A 20,418-nucleotide genomic window follows, 5' to 3' on the forward strand; every position below is an offset into this window, starting at 1 on the left:
CATGGCGCTCGTTTAGAAACTTTCCCTTATTTTACGAAAATAGTTCACCGAAATGTGTTTCTTAAAACATTTTATGCAGAAAAAAATACACTATGCAGTTGCTGAATCAGTCTTCATTTTAGATCGACAACAGTCAGTTTTAAATGATTTTCATGAGTTTTCAATAGGCAGCGAGTGGAACTGGATGCCCCTGATTTGCATAAAGTAGCCTGGGCCTCCACTTTATGCAAAGTTGCCGCGACGCTACCAGAATGCATTGCGTGGCTGCTCACATGGACAATGAATGGGTAGCGTGGAATTGACGCTTGTCAGTGGACACGTACCATGACACGGGGCTACGCTTCTTCATGAATCCCACTGGGTGATGTTCTGGACCACAGCACCCTTCATGCATCTTCTGCATCTACTATGTATACAGCACCATTAGTGCTGGGTCTCGGTCTGGTCCCTGGTAGAGACATGTTCACAGAGACCGCCTGGCACTTGGGAAGACACAAGGTCAGGAGAGAACGGCGGAAGTGAGCGGTGTAAATAAAACAGCTGTCACCTTTTTATGGGGTGCCTGGAGCCCAGCGACTGTTTCCCACGACTGACCCCTTTCCTTGGAGCACCTGGCTGAGGCAGACCAGCCGGCTGCCTGTGCCTCCCTTTGGCCTCTGGCTCCGAGTCACTGAGCTCCAGGTCGGGACAGTATCCGTCGCTGTCCTGGTACGACCTGGCGCTTTTCACTTTGTGTTCAGTCATGGGCTTAGCCCATAGTCTCTCCTTGGCTGAGCCCTTTCGGGACAGTTTGTCGGAGGCCCGCAGGCCCTCTGTGGTCCGTACCAAGTTAATGGTCGCCTCTTTGAAGGACCTGCCAAAGTGCTCCATAGCAGACTTGCGAAAGCTGTTCTTGTCCAAAGCCTGATTTGAAGCATCCTGGTCACTGGGCGTCTGGCAAGAACTGTCCTTCTGAGCCACAAACTTCTCTAAGAGGCCGTTAGATTTAGCCACGCACGCCCGGTCTTGGTCCAGTTTTCCGTTACTGTTGGATGAGTGGCCGTGGAGCGCAGCGTGCAGGGCTGAAGGTTTGCCAGTGGGTTTTACAGGCAGCGCTGGGCTGCGCGAGTGGCTCGAGGCAGACAGCCGTCCGTTGGAGCGCTCCTCTCTCCGGCCGCGGCCGTGCAGCTGAGGCTTCCCTTGACCCAGCCCTTCACCTACAAGTTCAGAAACATTGCCACTATTGTCCGGGCAGAGCGGCCCATTACCAGATTTGGAGCTGGAATTTCCATTTCCAAGACTTGAGGATTTGGGCATTTTCAGCTTCAGAGTTATCCTTGGAGGAGGCCGAAACAGCATACTCTCCACTGGCGATGAAGTAGGAAGACCTGACGACAAAGAAAGACATGTTCAAGACTCTATATGCTAGGATTCAAATAACCCAACAAAATATTGGCCAAAAAAAAGAAGCAAATGACTGGCAAGCTGAAGCACAACAGATGACTCACCAGCAGAGATCTCCTGGTTCAAGAGCTTCACATGCAAGTTGAACATCTGCTCCTGGGCTTTGCTCTGCAACACCTTCAGCTTCTCCCGCCGACTCACCATGTAACACAAATTCCTCACCTGCACAATGACAAAACTGTCCATTAAACACAAGCACTACATGTTTGAATTGTATTATGTCTGTAAAGCTCTTTTCTGCTCGCTGCTACCTTTAAGACTACACTGACCTGGCAATATTAATGACTGGCCAGGCTATGTTAGGTCATAAATATTCTGCATGTACAGTGCTTATAAAAGCATTCACCACGTGGACACAGATTTGATTGTTTTACAACTTTGTATCACAGTTGATTAGTTAAGTTTTCTGACACTTACCAAGATAAATAATAAAATGTTTTTATTGTGATATATTTTAAGAAAGACATGTTAAAGAAAACAATCTTAATAAACTGACCTAAGTTATGTATCCATATAAAACAGGAGCTGAAATCATTTGACAGAAAATTAATCTGCAACTATTTAAATAATGCCTTTTATGATTAAAACACCAAATATTTTGCGGTTTTGGACTGACAAGACGTCACCTTGGGCTTTAGGAAACTGACCAGCATTTCTGTCACAAGTCCTGTCACAAATTCTGCATTGGCTTGAGGTCTGACCCAGGACATTAAGATAGTGTTGAAGCCATTTGTGTTTCGCATTGGCTTTATGTTTTGTGTTGTTGTCTTGTTGGAAAATAAATCTTTTCTAAAGTGGCAGCTCTGTTGCAGACTGCAGCCAGGATCTCTCTTTAATTTTTGCATCCATTTTACTCTCTACCTCCACGTCCTCCAGAGCCTGCTGCAGATGTGCATTAACAGCAATTCCATGTGGTAAAACAATGAAAAACAAAAAACACTGAAGGTGAACACTTACTCACTAATGTATGTTGATTTTATAAGACCAGCTCAGGAAATTCAGTAACTTCCCAAACCAGACCTAAAACACTTGCAGTGTCTTAGGTTTGTGTTATGTGCACACTGGATCATGGGAGATTACTGAGATGGACATGTTAATATTATGAATAACAATATATTACAATATAAAATGTGCTATACTGAAATTGACATTGATACAGTGTTCATTAACGACCAGAGTAAGTTCACTAAAATAATGTGAATTCTGAGTATATAGGCCTATATAAACTGTCTGGCTCCTTATAAAGAATGTCCATTAAGCAATATATAAAGTGAATACATTTAGGTTAACAAATACTGAATATACTGAGCATAATGCTGTGTACCCAGAAATACCATGACTCAACACTAAAGATTATTACACTAGCGTGTATAAAAAAAAATAAAAAACACCCACCCTCTCCAAATCCTGGCGCAGGTGCATGAACATCCGCATGCGTGTGTGGATGCTGTGCTCCTGCGGCTGCAGCACCAGGTTCTCCTCCTCCTCTTTAGGGGGCAGCAGAGCTTTGTTATAGTTAGCTCTCCTCTTCAGCTTCCAGTACTGAGAGATGAAGTCCACCAGGTGCGTGGAAAGCCCAAGGGCCCGGGCCAGCTCCTCCGGCTGGATCAGAGTGTAGAACTCCTCCTCCAGCTCCTGCAGTCTCTGGGCCCGCTGGCCCACCTTCTCCGCCTCCGCGGGGGGTTTGGAGCGGGCTGGGCTCAGTCCTGCCTCCCCAGTTTTAGACTGGCTGTGCTTGAGGCAGTAAGACTTGAACTTGACTTCGTCACCTTCATCCAGGATGGTCTTCATCTCCAGGCTGTGCTCAAAGGCGCAGGTCACGTGGAAAGGAGTGGTGCAGTTCTTTACCGAGCACTGAGAGGGAGGAGGAGGGGGGGGAGCAGGTTAATATGTGTACATGGACTAGAACCCAACTACTGTGGATAACAATATCACAGTAAACGTAGGATTTAAGAATTTACATATTTTGCAGAAACTTGTTACCCAGTAACTTGACTTTACATGATTTGTTTCATAATTTGGTTACTGACTGGATGGTTGTGTGGAATTCCTCAGGAAATATCTTAGTAAGAAAGAGAAAGCTAATAAAAGGTACGTATAATGGTTATTTGTCATCTTGTTGAATTTACAAAGCACCTTTGAGAAATAGTTAGCCTGGGAAAACCCTGACAAACTTCCGGCAAAAAAGTCTGTCTGGCCAAGAGCCCATTTCCAATTTTTCCAAATCGAGGCACCAATCACAGCCGTTGAGGCGGGCTTTACACGATGACGATAGCGCAGCGACGGCGAGCAGCTTTTTGTTTACATTCAACATGGCTGCCACCGAAGCGCAGCAACCCGTTGATGCCGCCGTCGCTGCTACGTCACCCAGATCATTGGTCTGATTGGTTGAAGGACTATCCAATTGCGCCCAGAGGCATTTGAGCGGCGTCCGTTGGTGACGCCCCTTTGGAAATGGGCTGTGAATGAGCCTTCCCCAGACCCTTCTCAGTTACAACTGAGAAGGGTCTGGTGTCAACCAGGGTAAGAATAGTCATTTTGGGTAATATACTTGTTGAGATAACAGACTGAAGATTGATAACACTGTTGTAACTGTACACTAAATATGAAGCTACAGTAAGCAATCAGTTAGCTTAACACAAAGACTTGAAACAAAGGGAAACAGCTAGCCTGCTTGTCCAAAGGGAACAACATCAGCCAGCCAACACCTCTTAGCTTTCCCATTCCCATTTTATTATACTGTATCTGGTGTGTTTAATCTGTACAAAAACCAACAGTTTACAGGGTGGTCTTGGCCAGGCGCAGAGACAACCAGACTGCCCCTATTTCCAATCTTTATGCTAAGCTAACTAGCTGCTGGCTGTAGCTTGATATTTCATCTAACTCTTGGCAAGAAAGCAAATAAGCGTATTTCCCAAAATGCCCCACGATTGCTTCAATGTACTTATTGTTCGTTGCAAACGTGACGTGGCACAAAAGAAAAGGATCTGAACTCACCTGGATACAAGCACCGGTCTTCCATTTACACAGACTGCAGATGAGAGACCAGCGGCTGGGTGGGATGTGGGACACTTTGGTGATGGGCTCCATTCTCTCGGGACAAGCAATGCTCACCTACAGCAGAGGAAAACGTACGGCATGGTGAGAGGTTATCTAACACTTACTGTAGAACAATATAAAGAGGCCAAGAGCAGCGCAGAGGAAGAGGAGGAGAAGTGTTTGTTTATTTACCTCTGGTATCCACAGGGCACAGCTCACATGTGCCCACTTGGTGCCTGCTCGTGTAGCCTTCATGGCACCACCCTTCTGAGGACACAGAAGGCACTGCGGGTCGATGCCGAGGACACACGTCCTACACAGCCAGTTTCCAACAGGCACTTTGACTATTCCGTAACAGGCCTGTGGAGAGAACAGCAGGTTGGAGTATTTTGTGACTGATGTGCTACTTTGAACTAGTCAGTGTGTGGTCTGGATCAACAGACGTACATATCCAGGATGTCCCTCACCTTCCGCTCAGTTTGTGTTGCTATTCTCAAAATCCCTTCGCTTTGGAAAACAAACTTCGAGACAGCAAGCTACACACAAAAAATGACTAGTCAGTGGCAACATTCACTTGTAAACACCAAACACTTATTGGGTTTAGGAGAAATAGTCAAATGTGCATCTTAAAATCAAGTGCTCAGTGTTAAAGAAAAACTCAGGAGCAGCACAACTCATTCCACATGACACATGATTCACATCCGCGTGAAAAAGGTTTGGGAGACCTTGATGACTAAAGCTGCTTGACCAGACGGCCGACCGTTGACAGAAAAGCCAGTCAAAATGATCAGTCTCCCCGTGTTGGTCCAAAAAGTGCCACAGAACAGACCAAAAAGACGAGACGTAATACATCTCTATAACAGCAGGCGGCGCTAATCTGTATTGTTGCCCAAGAAATGAAAACCGGCAGCTGATTGGACGAACGCATCACATGGGTTTGTTTTCTCCAGAAATTCAAAGCCAGACTGTCATGGTGGCCGTTCAGAATACGATCTCATATTGTACTAAAATAGTTCACCGAAACGTGTTTCTGAAAACATTTTAAGCGAGAAATAGGCCGTGCAGTTCCTGAATCTGTCTTCATTTCAGCTCACAAAGGTCAGTTTAAAAGATTTTCGTCAGATTTTGAGAGACTCTAGTCACCTCGTTCCGCTCGCCATTTCCGGGTGAGTCCCGACTGCCCTGCCGCCGACTGAACATGTCAGGTCGGCCAAAATGAACGCCGACGGCACGGGACACACCGAACAGATTCGAGTCACTGACCTCACCAGACTGTCCAACGGCCGATAATCGGCCGTGTGTTTCGGCACCTTTACACAGAAGCATTTAATGAACACTCAATTGAGGGGACAATTAAGCAGACCGTACAGTTTAACCACGATGTGTTATCGTGTCGTGCTGTCCCAACTCTCTGAAGTTCCTGTCTTCCTGAAGGTGTATTTAAACTTATGCTGGAGGCCTTAAGTTAGGTGAACCTTTAAGGTAAACTAAGATATTGTAGGCGCCATAAACACAGATGCTAAAGCCTAGATCTCTCTCTCTCTCTCTCTCTCTCTCTCTCTCTCTCCCTCCCTCCCTCTCCCTCTCTCTCTCCCCTCCCCCCCCCTCAGAAGTATGCTAAAGTGTGGCAGGCCCACTGACCTCCAAAAGGAGACAGTCCTGAGACAAAACATTCCCTTATCATGCAGCTGCCTAGACTCCCTGAATCTTTAGAGAAACAAACATAATTATACATGATCAGGTTTGGTTATTAGAGCATGGCTGACTATTTCTTGTCCCCTGACCTGTGACCTATAAATGACCTGACGTTGTGTAAGCTTTCCCTTTGTCTCATCATACCCCAACATGGGGTTTATGGAAATTGCACCAAACTCAGGCACAAAATTGTGTTCTGCTCACAATTCCTTCCTTAAAAAAAGATCTATTCAAATGTTTAGATTTGAATACTAGCAGACATGTCGCCTGTATGATACACTCGTGTTTACCTGATGCACACAGATGTTGCACTTGTCACAGAACACCATGTCGTTCCCTTCTTCACTGTCGGGGGAGCGGCACACGTCGCAGATAACGTCCTCGTCGTATTCAATCCCCAGGCCTTCCACCGTCTCAATGGCGTGGTTCATGTTGTCATAGCACTGACTCTCCAGGGCCTCCATTGTGCGCTCCATTGTCAGCTCGTCTATGGGCTCCTCTCCTGGAAGACAAACGAGGATGAAACCCCACATGGTCAGAGAAATCTCAGCAGTCCAAATCTTAATTCTCTAATGTCCAGCGTACAGAGACAGATGTCCATGTTCGTAGATACTGACTTAACTGTCCAACAAACAGCACAGTGTCAATTTTATGGTGGAGTATCCCCTGATCCTGATGCTTACCCATGCGGTCCAGCTCTCTGTTGAGTGCATGCAGCCAGTAAAGGTCCATGTCGTCCAGATCGTAGCGACACATGGCCTCTGCCAGCTCTTTGATGTTGACATAACCTGGTTCTGTTGACTCCTGGCCCGAGCACTGGATGTACTTCCTCGGGTGGGTGTAAAGCACCTCCTTGGGCTTCTCCACAATAACTCTAAACACAGAAGACACGATCAAAACCTGTCAGCGCTGCAAAGCTCGGACTGATTCATTTGGTGTATCAAGTTGTAGTAGCACACAGGACTGAACAATATATCGTTTTTCTATCATAATTGCGATATCAACTAGCGCAAAAACCATATTGCGAAAGGCTGCGAAATATTGCAAAAGACACTCAGAGATTTTTTGTTAGTTGAAAGAAAATATCAGTGGAAAACTTCACTTTGAAATGTAACGGTTATTCTTTTTTTCAGTGGTACCTTTTGTGTTCAATTCAATGTTCAACTTGTTCCATAAAAGAATGTTTGAAATGATTTCCTTTCATTTGTTTTAAATTCAACAAGCAATTTGTTGTATGTTAGCAGAATACTGAAAGCAGCAGAAATGCAGAACGGAGTCAATTTGATATCTGTTTATTTATCACAAGTGTTATCGTTATTGAGATAGTCAACAACGGTATCAACTATTTTCCTCATATCGTGCAGCCCTAGTAGCACATTTAGACTGCTTTGTCCACAGTCAGACCTGTGGGAATGAGACCGAGTTACCTGACTGACGGCTCTGGGATGGTGTCTGGACTCGCCGGGACCTGGACTCCCTTCTCCCACTCCTGCTTCCAGGTGTCTGCCAGCAGGTAGTAGTCCTCTGGGGACACATGGTGGGAGTCAGGCAGCTTCATGGCACTGATCAGGTCTTTTCTGAACACCTGCGGGAGAGGCCGTGGCACACAGTCAGTCAGACACCGCTCCTCCCGTTTAACAACACTCAGCACAGAGCAAGGATGGACACTTACTTCAGCCGGTTTCTTCGGGTTGGAGGCGGGGGTTTCAGGTTTGCCGCCATACTTGTTGGAGAAGCAGAACGAGGTAGAGGGACCTAAATAAAGGAAGATAGTGTGAATAAAAGAGCAGCAGGGGGATTTAATAGCCCTGATTTTATGGTATGGGGTCCTCTAGACCGATGACTCACTCTCATTGTCAGAACTGTCGCTGCTGCTTGAGGACCTGAGACGTTTCATCCTGTAACATCCTGAGGAAGAGGACAGAACACACAGAGAAAACATGCAAATTAGGGAATTAAGAGTGTTTGCATGCAACTTTTGAAAGATCTTTTTCACTGGACCAGTGAGCTATAAAGCAACAGTGTGCACTCAGAAGATAGTTACTCAACATACATTTCAAAACGAAAAGCATATTAGTAGATTCCTCTGAGAAACTCTTAACCACTTCAACCCAACAAGCAAAATATAAAAAGGTGTAAAAAAATTTTTGTTGGGTCTGCTTTTACTAAATATTATGGTTGGCCAGAGACATTACTGTGCAATATCCAGGACCAGTATATTGACCTACTATTAATGGTATCGGTAAATGATTATAAAAACATTATTTAGATGACAGAATCATTGTTTGGCATTAGTGCAATATGAGAAGCTCATTTTTCTGATTTTGTTTTTGCATTAACATTTTTGACAGTTTAAAGTGAAGGGAAACAGAGCAGGCAGACACTACAGGTTCACAGTGTGTGTGCCTTTAGCCTACCGAACTACTGGGACGACTCATTAAAATACTGAGGGACTCAAAGCCAGAGTAGCTGCAAATACAGTACGCTGTTTCAACAGACAGGACATGCCTCACATTCCCCATGAGGGCAGGAGGGGTAGTAGGGGAAAAGCATCAAGCCAGTTCCACTCTGTGCTATAGTGTAAGAAAAATACACTAATGCCAACTGCCTGAAAAATGGCACAGGCAGTTTGTAGTAGTTACAATGTCCAAACTGGGGTCATAGACATAATTCAGTGTGATCACAATAACTTAGAAAACTTGAATGTCCCAGAGAGGCAATTTGTTGTACAGTACAGGCATATTGACTCATAATCCACAACACAAACATTGAACCAGACATCTACAGCACTATTTATCTAACACATAACATGCACACATCAATAAATATAATACAGTAAAAAGGAGTATGTTGCAATTCCCTAACAGGCCTAATGTTATAAATACATTAAACTACTGCACAGTACTTCACATATATTCCTCCTCCAGTCAGACCCCTCCCCACATCTTATTTAATTGAGTTATTGCCATGGGAATGAATGAGTTTTTTTGCTCGGTTGGTTCTGGCGTTAGGGTATCTATATCTATGACCAGAAAGGGAGCGGCTTGAACACCACTGACTGTGGATGGGTTGGATCCATGCAAACCTTGTCTAACACCTCAGTAAATCACAATGAAACTTTTATATCACAACTTGACCATCATCAGTCACTCCAGGATGTTTCTTGACTAACTGTTTTTAAGTTAAAATCGCACAACACAAAACACACCACAGTGTGCCTTGTTCACCTCCACAGCAGAGCCTGTTGCAGCTCCACTCAAAACGCCTGGCATCTGTTACTGACACGAGTGTTTCCATCTCTGAACGCAGCTAACTTTGTGCGTTCAGTTACTCAAGAGTGATGCATAAACAGAGGATAAATGATGAATAATGTGTTTGGTCTGTTAAAAGATAAAGCTACAATTCTAACTGGATCAAGATAAACATATATTGTTACTATAATCCCTGTGTTTCCATTCAGTGTTGTCAGTTCTATATACAAATGCATGACTTTCTTTTCCTCATTCTTTTTGTGCATTTAAAGTACTCTAGCAATGAAGCGATTAGGCCAGTTGACTGACAGAAAATTAATTGGCAGCTCTTTAGATTATCGATTAATTTAAAAGCAAAAATGCCAGACATGTAGTACTGGTTCCAGCATGTCAAATGTGTGGATTTGGTACTTTTCTCCGTTTTATACAATTATAAATTATATTTTTAGCACATTTTTAACCAAATACATCAATGTAAATATTGCAGCGATATTGTAGGGTTGGCTATTATTTTTTTTTTAAGATTATTGTTTGGGCATTTCCACCTTTAATGGTAGGAAAGCAATGAAAGGGGGAGAGAGAGGTGTAAGACATGCAGGAAATTGTCCCAGGTCAGACTCGAAGCCTGGACCTTCTGCGTCGAGTAATGAACCTCTGTATATGTGCGCCCGCTCTACCAACTGAGCTATCCTAGCCACGACACAATGAGAGTTTTGATAAATAAACACTAATAATATGGAAACAATGACTAAGTGGGTAAAGGGAATTAATAAAATAGCTAGTAAGTCTGGTAAGTTCAGAAAATGACATCCGTTTACTGTAATGCAGCCTTTAAAACCAGGAAAACAAAACAAAAACACTTGTGTCATATTACGATATCCAAAATTTAAGACGATATCTAGCCCCATATATCAATACAATAAATATATTGCCCAGCACTAATTATAAACTAAATATCTTTGGTTTTGGACTGTTGGAAGATGTGCCTAAACTAAAAAAATAATCGATAATGAAAACGTATGCATAGTATTATTATCGTACTCTCTTCAATATGATACTGTTTGGCATTTTGCACAATGAGTAGAGGGTGGGAAGTTTTTGTCAGACTGCAAACATGGAAAAAGTGAGTGTGGGATGATTTACCATCTACTACATCCAACAAGTAGTCTTGTGGGAGAAAACTGCATGAAAGGTTAACAGACAGTGTTGCTGCAGACAGAAAATAGACCACAACCAGCCGGTATACGTGCAGTTTAGTGTCCCAAATGATGAGGGTTATTTATTTGAGACAGGTTGCCCTAACACTAACCCAAACACCTGTTAAACAGGTGGTTTAGCATTTCATAATTAAGGACATTGTATGGGGAATTTGGGACACTAAAATGCACACAGAATCTACCATAGGGAATTTGGGACACTAAACTGCACGTATACCCCACAAGCCTGACTAATACTGCTGCTAATGTTAATGTGGATACATTACAGGTTGTGAACAGACAACTCCAGCTCCACTAAAGGATATGGCCTAGACTAGAGTCAGTCACCAGAGGTCAGCACAACGAGAAAAATATAAAGCCAATTTAATGCTACCTACCCACACACACACACACATACAGTGTACGAACCTACGGGGGGGCTGCAGGGTATGAATGTGCACGGATATGACATCACACTGTAAGGTTTCTGGGGAACAGGAAACAATGACTAAATTCCGCATTGTTTACATTTATTTCCTCGCATATTGCATCGTTGTAAATGTACTTATGTTTGGGTGCTAACTGTGAGTAGACTGAGCTACAAATAGACTGTGGGCTTTTAGAAATTTAAAACCGTAACAACCAAGTGCCTGCCCTGCCCAAAGAGCGTTGTTGGCGCCAAACACACGCACACAGGCAGGCCTGCAGCGGCTAGCAGGCTGCACCGCAGGCTGTGGAGATATCAAACATGGGCGCCACCATCGTGCAAAGATGTCACTTCCTAGAGCCATTAAGACGAATATTCATACAGCTCAACTGGGTTCATTATTCAAAGTAGTAAACAGGGAAAAGTCAAAAATACGTTTACTTAGTAGTCGCTAACATTAATGTTGTAAAGAAGCAGAAAGAAGAAAGCTAAAAAAGAGCAGGCCCCGTGGCCTGGATAAACCATCCAGGGCAAATCCTGGCACATTGAGCCCCACTGAACACACGAGCATATTGTTCACATTCCCACCCCATCTTACCTTCAGTCCACGCGCTGCTATCCGCTTTATTCCAACCACATCTGAGTCCAGACAAAACATTCACCAACAAAAACAGAGGCTCTTGTTCTAGCTATAGATTCAATTTGGGAATTTTGTATCCCTCCACAGTCAGTGGGAATCTCCAGGGTTGGTTGCAATCTGTCCACCACCACGGCAGGCACAACAGCTCTATTGTACCACGCCTCCCGCCGGGTCCTAAACCCCGCCGCTTTCCCTCCAACCTGGGTGCGCTCGATTTGTCTACAATTAGTCCTCAACACTGATTAAACAAACACAGATATTAAATAACCAGTCACTCACCACCAGCGTGCTTTCAGATAGCCTACGGCTTTTAATGTGGCTCTGCCATTTTATAAAGACAGGGTGTCATTTTAAGTGTGGAAACAACAAATTACAGACAAATGTGCATTCATAAAGACAAATTGCTCTACAAAAACTGTATGCTGAAGTACAAAATGTTTATAAATACAAAATTACATCACAAAAAGTCCCTATGTATATTCCCTTAAAGGCAACTGTAGAAAACAGTTTGAACTAAAACTGCAATGTGTTGCATGTTATCGCTGATTAATGAATAAATGATAGGTCCCAACACAGACTGAGTGACATTAGCTGTTATAGCCATCGACTGGTACAATCAATACCAAACCAAATGATGAAGATGAAAATGCTGTTTAAGTAGGTGAAAGTCAAACAGCTGAAATAAAAGCTGCTAAATGTGTATCGCTAAGGAAGACAGCACAATAAACTCACCAATTCAAAAACCATGATTCACTCTGCTTCAAAAAAAAATGAAACCAATCTAATAACTATGCAATCTGCTTCTATAACACCAAGGAGAATACGTCCTTGAGTGATTATACATAACTTTTTTTACCAGCTCAACACAAAATACATGAAGTCAGACAGGATTATTTCCATTTACAGCTTGTTTAAAATTTTCAAATCGCTCAAGTCGACCTTTGGTAGCTCTTTACAAAAAAAAAAGAACAGGCTGATCGGGTTAAAAAGGGGAAACAGAATGTTTCCGTTAACCTTAGTGGCAGTTCTTCATATAATCTTATTGTAAATGACAACCTTAAAACCAAGTGGTTTGCTGTTCATAGTGACTAGAGGAACTAGACTAACTCAGGAGGACGGATTCTTTACCATATTTGTGTTTATAGCCTGTTGTTACCATTGGCTCAAGTGTCAGCCTATAACCGGTATCACTGTAACACACTGCGTTTTTCCAACAGTACAGGTGTGAAAAGCCTTATAACAAAATGAAGTCACACATAAAACTTTTACTAAAGAAATTATATGATATAGAACATTAATTTGTGTCCATACAAAAACATTCAGTCGAGTATAAAACAAGTATTACAAAATATAGATGATGATCACATGAGTTGCCTACATCAAAAACCCAGCAAGTGTTTACAGGTCAGTTCATCTGCTTGAACAGTAAGATACAAACTTTCACAATTTAACTTTGGCCTAACATATCATTAAAGATGTAGTTAATATCTACACACCATGTCTCAAATATACAAATCCATTATCTAATCCACATACACAAATAAATCCTTGTAAGAAATAAGAATATGATTTATGTACATACAATGATTCCCTTCAGGCATTCGTGTGCACATGGGTTTTTCCACCAAGAAAAACAAAGCTTTAAATTTTATCGACTTACATTTACAGCAAAGAGCTACATTTACAATCGATTAAAAGCAACAGAATTACAGAATACATTCATATAAATATAAATATTCACAGTACTATTGCCACTAATGGTTTACAGCTAATGTGTTTAGAAGATAAGGGGACGAATTTTAGTCTGCAGACTCATGGTTGAGGAACTGAATTGTTTTATCCAAGGCTTTATCAAACGCAGTCCTTAATATTTTCCATTGCGATCCTATTTTTGAGGGCAAACACAGGCCAATAATCAAACCCTACTCATACTCAACCCCAACTGGATGGCAGGGTTTTTTAAAGATCAGATTCCATGTCTGATGAGCAGTTTGTTTTGATACTTAATCAATCACAAGCCCATCTGCATGTCAGCAAAGTTGAAGAAGCTGTCCACATCTTGAGAGGATGTATTTTTGTTATCAGAGACAAAGACCTGTGGGGGGGGGAAATGTGTTACAAAAAGAGAACTCATCTGTTAAACTAGAAAAGACACATGCCAGAACTACACTACGTACCTTGGTCCCACTGAACACTTCATTAGCGATGTTCTTGCAGGCTCCTACGACTCCGTCACCGTTCAGCTCGAGGGCAATGACAGGACCTTTTAGTAGCAAGATATGAAAGTCACATACAGTACAACAGTCCTAAATCCTGTTATTTTAACACACACTTTGGTTATGAAACAGTAACTGCTTTCTACCGAAATGGGAAGCCTGAAATTTTCAAATGGGAGTGATGATTCAGTTGATTTCTGCGACGTGTACCACATCAGTGGTGGAAAACTAGCAGTCAGCGATGTTGTCATAATCAAAATCATGTGAGCATGTTGAACAAGTCTTTTTTTTTCTGTAAAAAGGCAGAAAGCAACTGTGGTCCGAGAGGAAATAAAATTGCTTTCAAGTATTTGGATTTGCATCTGAAAGAAACAGAGATGTTTCGATATAATAGCTTGAGAAAACAGTCATTATTAATAGCATTATGAATATTGGAAGCTTACAAACAAACCTGGTTTGTCCGTTTTGACAATTTAAGACACAGCGCTGGTTGGACTCTGCTCTGCTGTAGTATGTACAAATGTAAATGCAAGTATGAACAAGCTGTAGGCTTATGAAACTACTTTGTCGGATAAGATCTAACACAGTTTCTGAACAGCCAAGCAGATATTTTAGAGAAACAATAGCAAAACAAAGAAAGAGAAAACTACCTTTGGTGATCCACTCCACGAGATCCTCTGCACTGTTCTGAAACACTCTCTTCACATCTTCAGGTCGCATTGACACTTCCTTTGTCTGGATCAGCACAAAACCTTTAGCAGTTGCCTGTGCAAATGAGATGAAAGAAGTTATATAAGAAAAAGAAAAAAAATAAAGTGTTTAAAGAATCCTCTATGTATCCGCACAGAGGAGATAAACTGTAAAGATTAGGCCGGCTGCAACAAGACTTCTTTACTGTCCCACATGTGGATCCAGTTCCATGCTTTGGTGATAGAGTAATACATATTTTGGCGACAACACAAACATCACGGGAATGTTTAAGTAGCAAAAGAGCCAGCTTAGCATGGTGGCTCAGCATTTCAGATACAGCTTTCTAAGACTCAATAGTCAGCTAAACAAAAGAAAGTTTAAAAAGATCATAACTTTAGGAATTCTTAAGGAATAATACACATATAAAAAGATTTATATGTAGCTACTAATTAATGGAATATGCCAATACCTTGCATTGATGTAAAACAGCCTCAGTTAAGGAGAAACCAGCATTTTAAACTCCAAGTCATATACTGTATATCAGAAGACATGATTGGGTGGTTTGATAAGACATGCCATTTTTAAACCCACTTTGTTGGATGACAATAATGTTAACTTCAGTTATGATGCAACTGATTTCATTAGACCGATAACCAGCTTCAGATTGCTCTACTTGTTTTGGATTAGTCCTTAAACTAGATTTCCTCAATATTAAACCTCAATTAGGATTCTTTAACCTTCTGTTCCTTGCAGGGTTCAAAATTAACTTTTTCTTCCACAAGCCGAAAGGCTAGTTAGTGGGTGTATTTGGCTGGTGGATGGTGCTAATTTTGAACCCTGTTTGCTCGTATACAATGACAGACAGTGATAGTCAACACTGGTTTAGTGTTTTTCTTGCAATTCATTCTGTAACCTTATAAAACACAGTTAGATGTAGCATGGCTGACTGCACACAAAGCTTTATCAGTGTGGTAACAGTGAGTAAACTCTGATAAAACATTACCACCACCATGTTTCCATTCACATACTAAAAAAAGACTTCCTCTTTTTTTTAACAATTGGTGTTAAACTACACTAGACCTCGTCACATTCCTGTCCTCTTTATATTTCTCACCTCATCGATCAGTTTGCGGGCATTTGCAGTGGTGTATTCTCCTGAGAAGAAAACAAAGAGGCAGGACTCTTCACTGTCCTTACGCCTCCCTCCCTTTGTCAAAGGCACAATGCTGCGTTGGGGTTCAGTGGAAATTCGAACAGACTTGAATTCAGACTCAGGGTCTGGGATCGGTATATAATCCAGAACCGATGAAGTCTCTGGCAACAAGCTCCAGTTGTTCTCTCCTGACACCGGCGTGAAGTCGTGGATGTTGCTCCAGTTGTTGTTGAATATGCTGAGCCCGGCATCTTTGAAGTGGAAGGCCAGCTCGGGGTAGAAGTACTGAAAGCAGCCGAACTTCATACCCGTAGATGACTCAATGATGGGCTGAGTGGCACAGCACAGGAACACCTCCATCTTTTTACAGTCTCGCGTGCGGAACTGCTGACAGGCCACCACGCACTTGATGTCTTTACAGTCTCTGAAAAACACACTGCCCTTGATAGGTCCTAAAACAATGCGGCAATTGACACAGTCATCGATAGTGATAGTTGCTGAGTGGTCAAACACGTAGATGTTGCAGTTCTCACACTCCTGGATGACAAACTGTTGCCCGTTCAGTTTTCCAGGCAGCCGGCCCACCGTGACATCTTTGAGCCCTGACAGCATGTAGTCTTTGGGATCAACCTGAGCAAAGAGAAAGGTGACTGGATGAGTATTCTAACAATATATTTAGAGATGTACCAAACCGGTATTGGATACATTTGATGATGATGATGATGAATATTTTATTCCAGTGAAATGAAAGAAACTATTCATTCCCAAAAATTTACATTCCCACTGTAGCTAACCGAAAAAGTATAGTCCCCACTGAATCACCTAGAAATCCAACTAAACTAAATGAAACTGAATACTTGAGTACAATCCTAGTAATTTTACATTTTAATCAAATTACTTCATAACCCTTAATTATTTTAGATTTTAAAGCATTTTTGAAACTCGATAGAGACGTTCATTCACTAATATAACCCCTAAAACTGAAACACATCTATATTTTACACTAGTCCTTACTTTACCAGTTTCAAAGTTTCCACCTCCATCATCCAAAAAAAATACTGACATTTTTGTAAGAGTCATTAGAGCACAGTGAGGTTTTTTAGACAAACTAAATACCAGCTGTGCATGTTATCTACTTTATTTTATGTTTCACTAACACTACTACAAAGGTTTGGCTTTTCCATGCACGAGTGATATTTGATAACTTCTTGCGGATATGTATTATGCTATTTTCAGACAACACAACCTGCATGATGTTGTGTATTATTTGGTAGACCAAAGGTGCAGCACCCCATGAGTCAAAAGGGAAGTTGAACCACCGCTTAGTTAACGCCTAAAATGTCTAACAAGCCATATAATGTGGGTCAGCTGTGGAACAGTGAACTACAGCATGTTGTAATCTGAGGTAAATTATTAATTATGTCAAAAATACACTTTTAGATTTGTGAAAGCTTTATTGTCTTTATGAGTAAAGATGCAATAAAGGGAGATTTCACAGGTTTTTTTCTCAAATGTAGAGCACATTGGACCAGGTCCAGATCTAAAACCACTACACCTCTAAATTACCCCAGAGAGGCTAAGTATTCTTAAAAACACAGTTTCAGATTTGTGAAAGCCTTATTCTATTTGTGAAAATGCAATAAAGGAAGAATTCACTTAGTCAAAGATTAGAATTATTAGAATAAAGTTCTCACAAATCTGAAACTGTGTTTTTAAGAATCTTTAGCCTCTCTGGGATAATTTAGTCCAGATTTGTCAAGTCTAGGTATTGTGGTTTTGGATCTGGACCTGGTCTAATGGAAACAACTGGGAAAACAACTGGGAAATCTCCTTTATTGCGTTCACATGAAGACAATAAAGCTTTCACAAATCTAAAAGTGTGTTTTAGACATCACTAATAATGTACCTTAATTCTAACACGCTTTCAATACATAAGAGGTTCAAAAAACGGTGGATCAGTCACTCAGCAATGTAAATTATGTTTCCCTGCCGAATCGGAAGCTGCGAATCGGAAGCTAACTTCAGTGTATTGTAATCCGATAATGAGATAACGCTGGATACATGGAGGCGAGGGCGAGGCTTTGAGCCTAACTCAAGTGTCAACATATAATGAGCGTTACATGCATGCCCTGGCCAACGTTAGTTAAGCAACAGTTAACATGTAATATTTCGAGAATTGGGTAACACGATTTAAAAAAAAAAAAAATGCTGCTGCGCAATTAATCTCAGGCGTAGCTAAACACTGTTCGTTTCCCTTCGCAGCTGTAGCACTCAGGTTAGAAATACAAATATCGACATAAGGTAACGTTACTGGTTGGTACAACAGGGTCAAAGAGCAGCTAATGATTTACCTTTTGATAAGTTACACAAACGCTTTAAAAAAGGTGTAAAAGTAGCTAACTGCACCTCTTGGGAAATTGTACAGTAACGTTACGTTAGCTAACGTTACGTTACCTGGAAGCGACTTAACACATATAACGTTGGTTTAAAGATGTAAAGTGGTCAGGCAAACTAGCTAGGTTGTGTTGGTTAAATTTGCTTCCATTTGCCAGTAGGTATGAGTTTATTTGATTGTATTACTTTACTTAACGTTTTACATGTCCAACGCGTTACCTTTTCTCTCTTATCCCAGCTGTACTGCTTCGGTGCCTCGTCGCTGTTGTTGCCAAGGGGAACCGCGTTGCTTGTCGTCGTTTCGACAGTCGTTGTTGTCGGTGTACGGTCATCTTTTTCGGATGACTTTCTTTTGGATTTTTTCGAAAAGAAGCACCCCATTTGGTCTTTTAGTGGCGACCAGATAAGACAAGTTTCTAACCGTAACGTTAGCTAGGAGAACACGATAAACTGTGAGGCACTGGCAGTCAGACAGAGGCTTACGTGCACTCTTGAGTTGACAAGATTTTTTTGGGCTTCCTGTTTCCCCAGCTTCGTTTCACAACCAATTGGTACCGTGCGTTACAACAACCAATCACAGACTTGGATAGAGTAGAAGAGGTGTGCACTAATGAGGCATTTGAGTACATGTACAAAAATTAAATTTTAAACATCGGCCCAATTTAATGCGTGTTATTGTACATTATAATAAAAACACAGACACACAATACACAATTTCCAACTTTATTTAAATATCCTTACTTCATCTAGCGGACATAATCATATAATAGCTGCTACACTGAAATACAATGGCGTTTCATAGATGATGAAATTAATTCCTCCTCTGTATTTCTTCTGTGGCAAAATAAGCTACCATTGCAAGCCACACATAATAAAGTAGGGTGGCCTCAAATTAGATTTACCTTACCTGCATCAATGGCCAGGGAGTAGGACCACCCAGGTAAAATCAAAAAGGCTGTTAATTTACCAGACTACTATGAATGCACCGTTATCTACATCTCGATGGGTGTTGTCTTTGTCAAAAAAAGCTGCTTATACAGACTTGCCAGCTCCAGTAAAATATCTTAACAATAATATCATGGGATTAAATAAAATGACTAAAAAGAGTGCCAAATCAAATCATGCAATACAATGCAAGTGTGTTTTACAAGTGTGCAAGTGTTTTACATCAGCCAGGTTTATATATTTGCAGTGTTTATCCAGTATTAAAGTGTTAACTAGGCTATAGATTAAAAGAACACAATCATGCACAACAAACCACAAGCAACATGTAACCATGTCGAACCAGACATCAGATTATCTTGCAATTTAAACCGCTAGGCCACTCTAATAATAGGTAATCCCCCATCATGCCTCTGTAAGAGATGCTCTGACGCCTGGCCTTTCTGTACATTCCCTTTTCATTCTGTGTAACCCCGTGACCATTAGGTGACCTATGTAATGTTGAAATACAAAATACTAATGTTGCTGAACTTGTGGAGTAGGTGGTGTATAATAAAGGCTCTATTAAAAGGAGCACATGGATTTTAAATAGCATACAGTGTAGCCTACATAAGAGGAAATAGCCCACTGACAGAATAAAAAAAACACTGCTGAGGTAAGTTGCTTGAAGTCTTGTGAACATAGCCCCTTAACAACAGCTGGTCCTGTCACTCAGTTAGTTTTAAATTCATTTGAAGAAATTAATCCTCTTTATTCATCCACAAGGCTTTCTAACTCACAGCCGTACTGACTGCAGTGGACCCCACTGGGAAAATACAGTATATAGGCCTAACGTGAAAAAGGCAGAGTGGAGCAGTCATAGACTGTTAATATTAGGAGCAGTCCATTAAATCAGTGTGAAACCAGCACACATGCTAGCGCAAGGCATGACTGGATTAACCACAGGGGGCCCCTGGGCTGTTGAAAGTTCTGGGTTTGATCCACTGATAATATAGAAATATTGATTAGTGCAGTTTTTAAGTCTTAGGGGTCATAGAAATATAAATATTGCTCTGGTTCCCTTTTTGCCCCCTCCAGCTGTGGCCCTGTGGTATCAACCCACCTATGACCCCAGTAACAAGGCCACATTATCCAAATAGGTATTTCATCTGGCCTACTTTTCTTGCAGCCTGAACTTTTGACGTCCAAGCACAGCTCATGTGAGTTTCCTGTTTTGAAGCAGACCAAGCACTGAACTGCAAATTCATCAAAGTCTCAGAACATTGCCCCCTGGTCTTTCCTTTTTGGAAACAAATCATTAAAACTATTGCAGATTGCTTAGCCACACCATTG

At 41.6% G+C, this 20,418-nt stretch overlaps 2 protein-coding genes across 3 annotated transcripts in view; both read right to left on the reverse strand.

Annotated features, from left to right (window-relative positions):
* jade3 (jade family PHD finger 3) overlaps positions 1–11,859 on the reverse strand; it is a 12,578-nt gene extending 719 nt beyond the window's left edge. The window contains exons 1-11 of one of the 2 annotated variants that reach the window (XM_039811264.1): positions 11,650–11,859; positions 8,026–8,085; positions 7,850–7,932; positions 7,605–7,762; positions 6,861–7,051; positions 6,468–6,679; positions 4,675–4,842; positions 4,441–4,557; positions 2,839–3,297; positions 1,488–1,605; positions 1–1,367 (exon numbers count right to left, since the gene is read on the reverse strand). The exon at positions 1–1,367 is cut by the window's left edge and continues 719 nt beyond it. In XM_039811264.1, coding sequence (XP_039667198.1) covers positions 544–1,367; positions 1,488–1,605; positions 2,839–3,297; positions 4,441–4,557; positions 4,675–4,842; positions 6,468–6,679; positions 6,861–7,051; positions 7,605–7,762; positions 7,850–7,932; positions 8,026–8,074 — 2,379 coding nt within the window. In that variant the 5' untranslated portion in view covers positions 8,075–8,085; positions 11,650–11,859 and the 3' untranslated portion in view covers positions 1–543. Of the gene's footprint in view, positions 1,368–1,487; positions 1,606–2,838; positions 3,298–4,440; positions 4,558–4,674; positions 4,843–6,467; positions 6,680–6,860; positions 7,052–7,604; positions 7,763–7,849; positions 7,933–8,025; positions 8,086–11,053; positions 11,123–11,649 lie in introns of those variants that run through there. The other variant, XM_039811263.1, reaches the window with a different exon arrangement.
* A 119-nt stretch (positions 11,860–11,978) lies between these two features.
* On the reverse strand, positions 11,979–18,670 carry rp2 (RP2 activator of ARL3 GTPase). The gene is made up of 5 exons (XM_039811968.1): positions 18,364–18,670; positions 15,712–16,380; positions 14,558–14,672; positions 13,869–13,954; positions 11,979–13,786 (listed from the first exon to the last, which is right to left on the reverse strand). The coding sequence occupies exons 1-5, from the start codon at positions 18,523–18,525 to the stop codon at positions 13,703–13,705; spliced, it is 1,116 nt and encodes a 371-aa protein (XP_039667902.1). The 5' UTR covers positions 18,526–18,670; the 3' UTR covers positions 11,979–13,702.
* Positions 18,671–20,418: the final 1,748 nt, after the last annotated feature.

Source organism: Perca fluviatilis, chromosome 9, assembly GCF_010015445.1.
Source record: "Perca fluviatilis chromosome 9, GENO_Pfluv_1.0, whole genome shotgun sequence".
In the NCBI taxonomy this organism is placed as follows: Eukaryota; Metazoa; Chordata; class Actinopteri; order Perciformes; family Percidae; genus Perca; species Perca fluviatilis.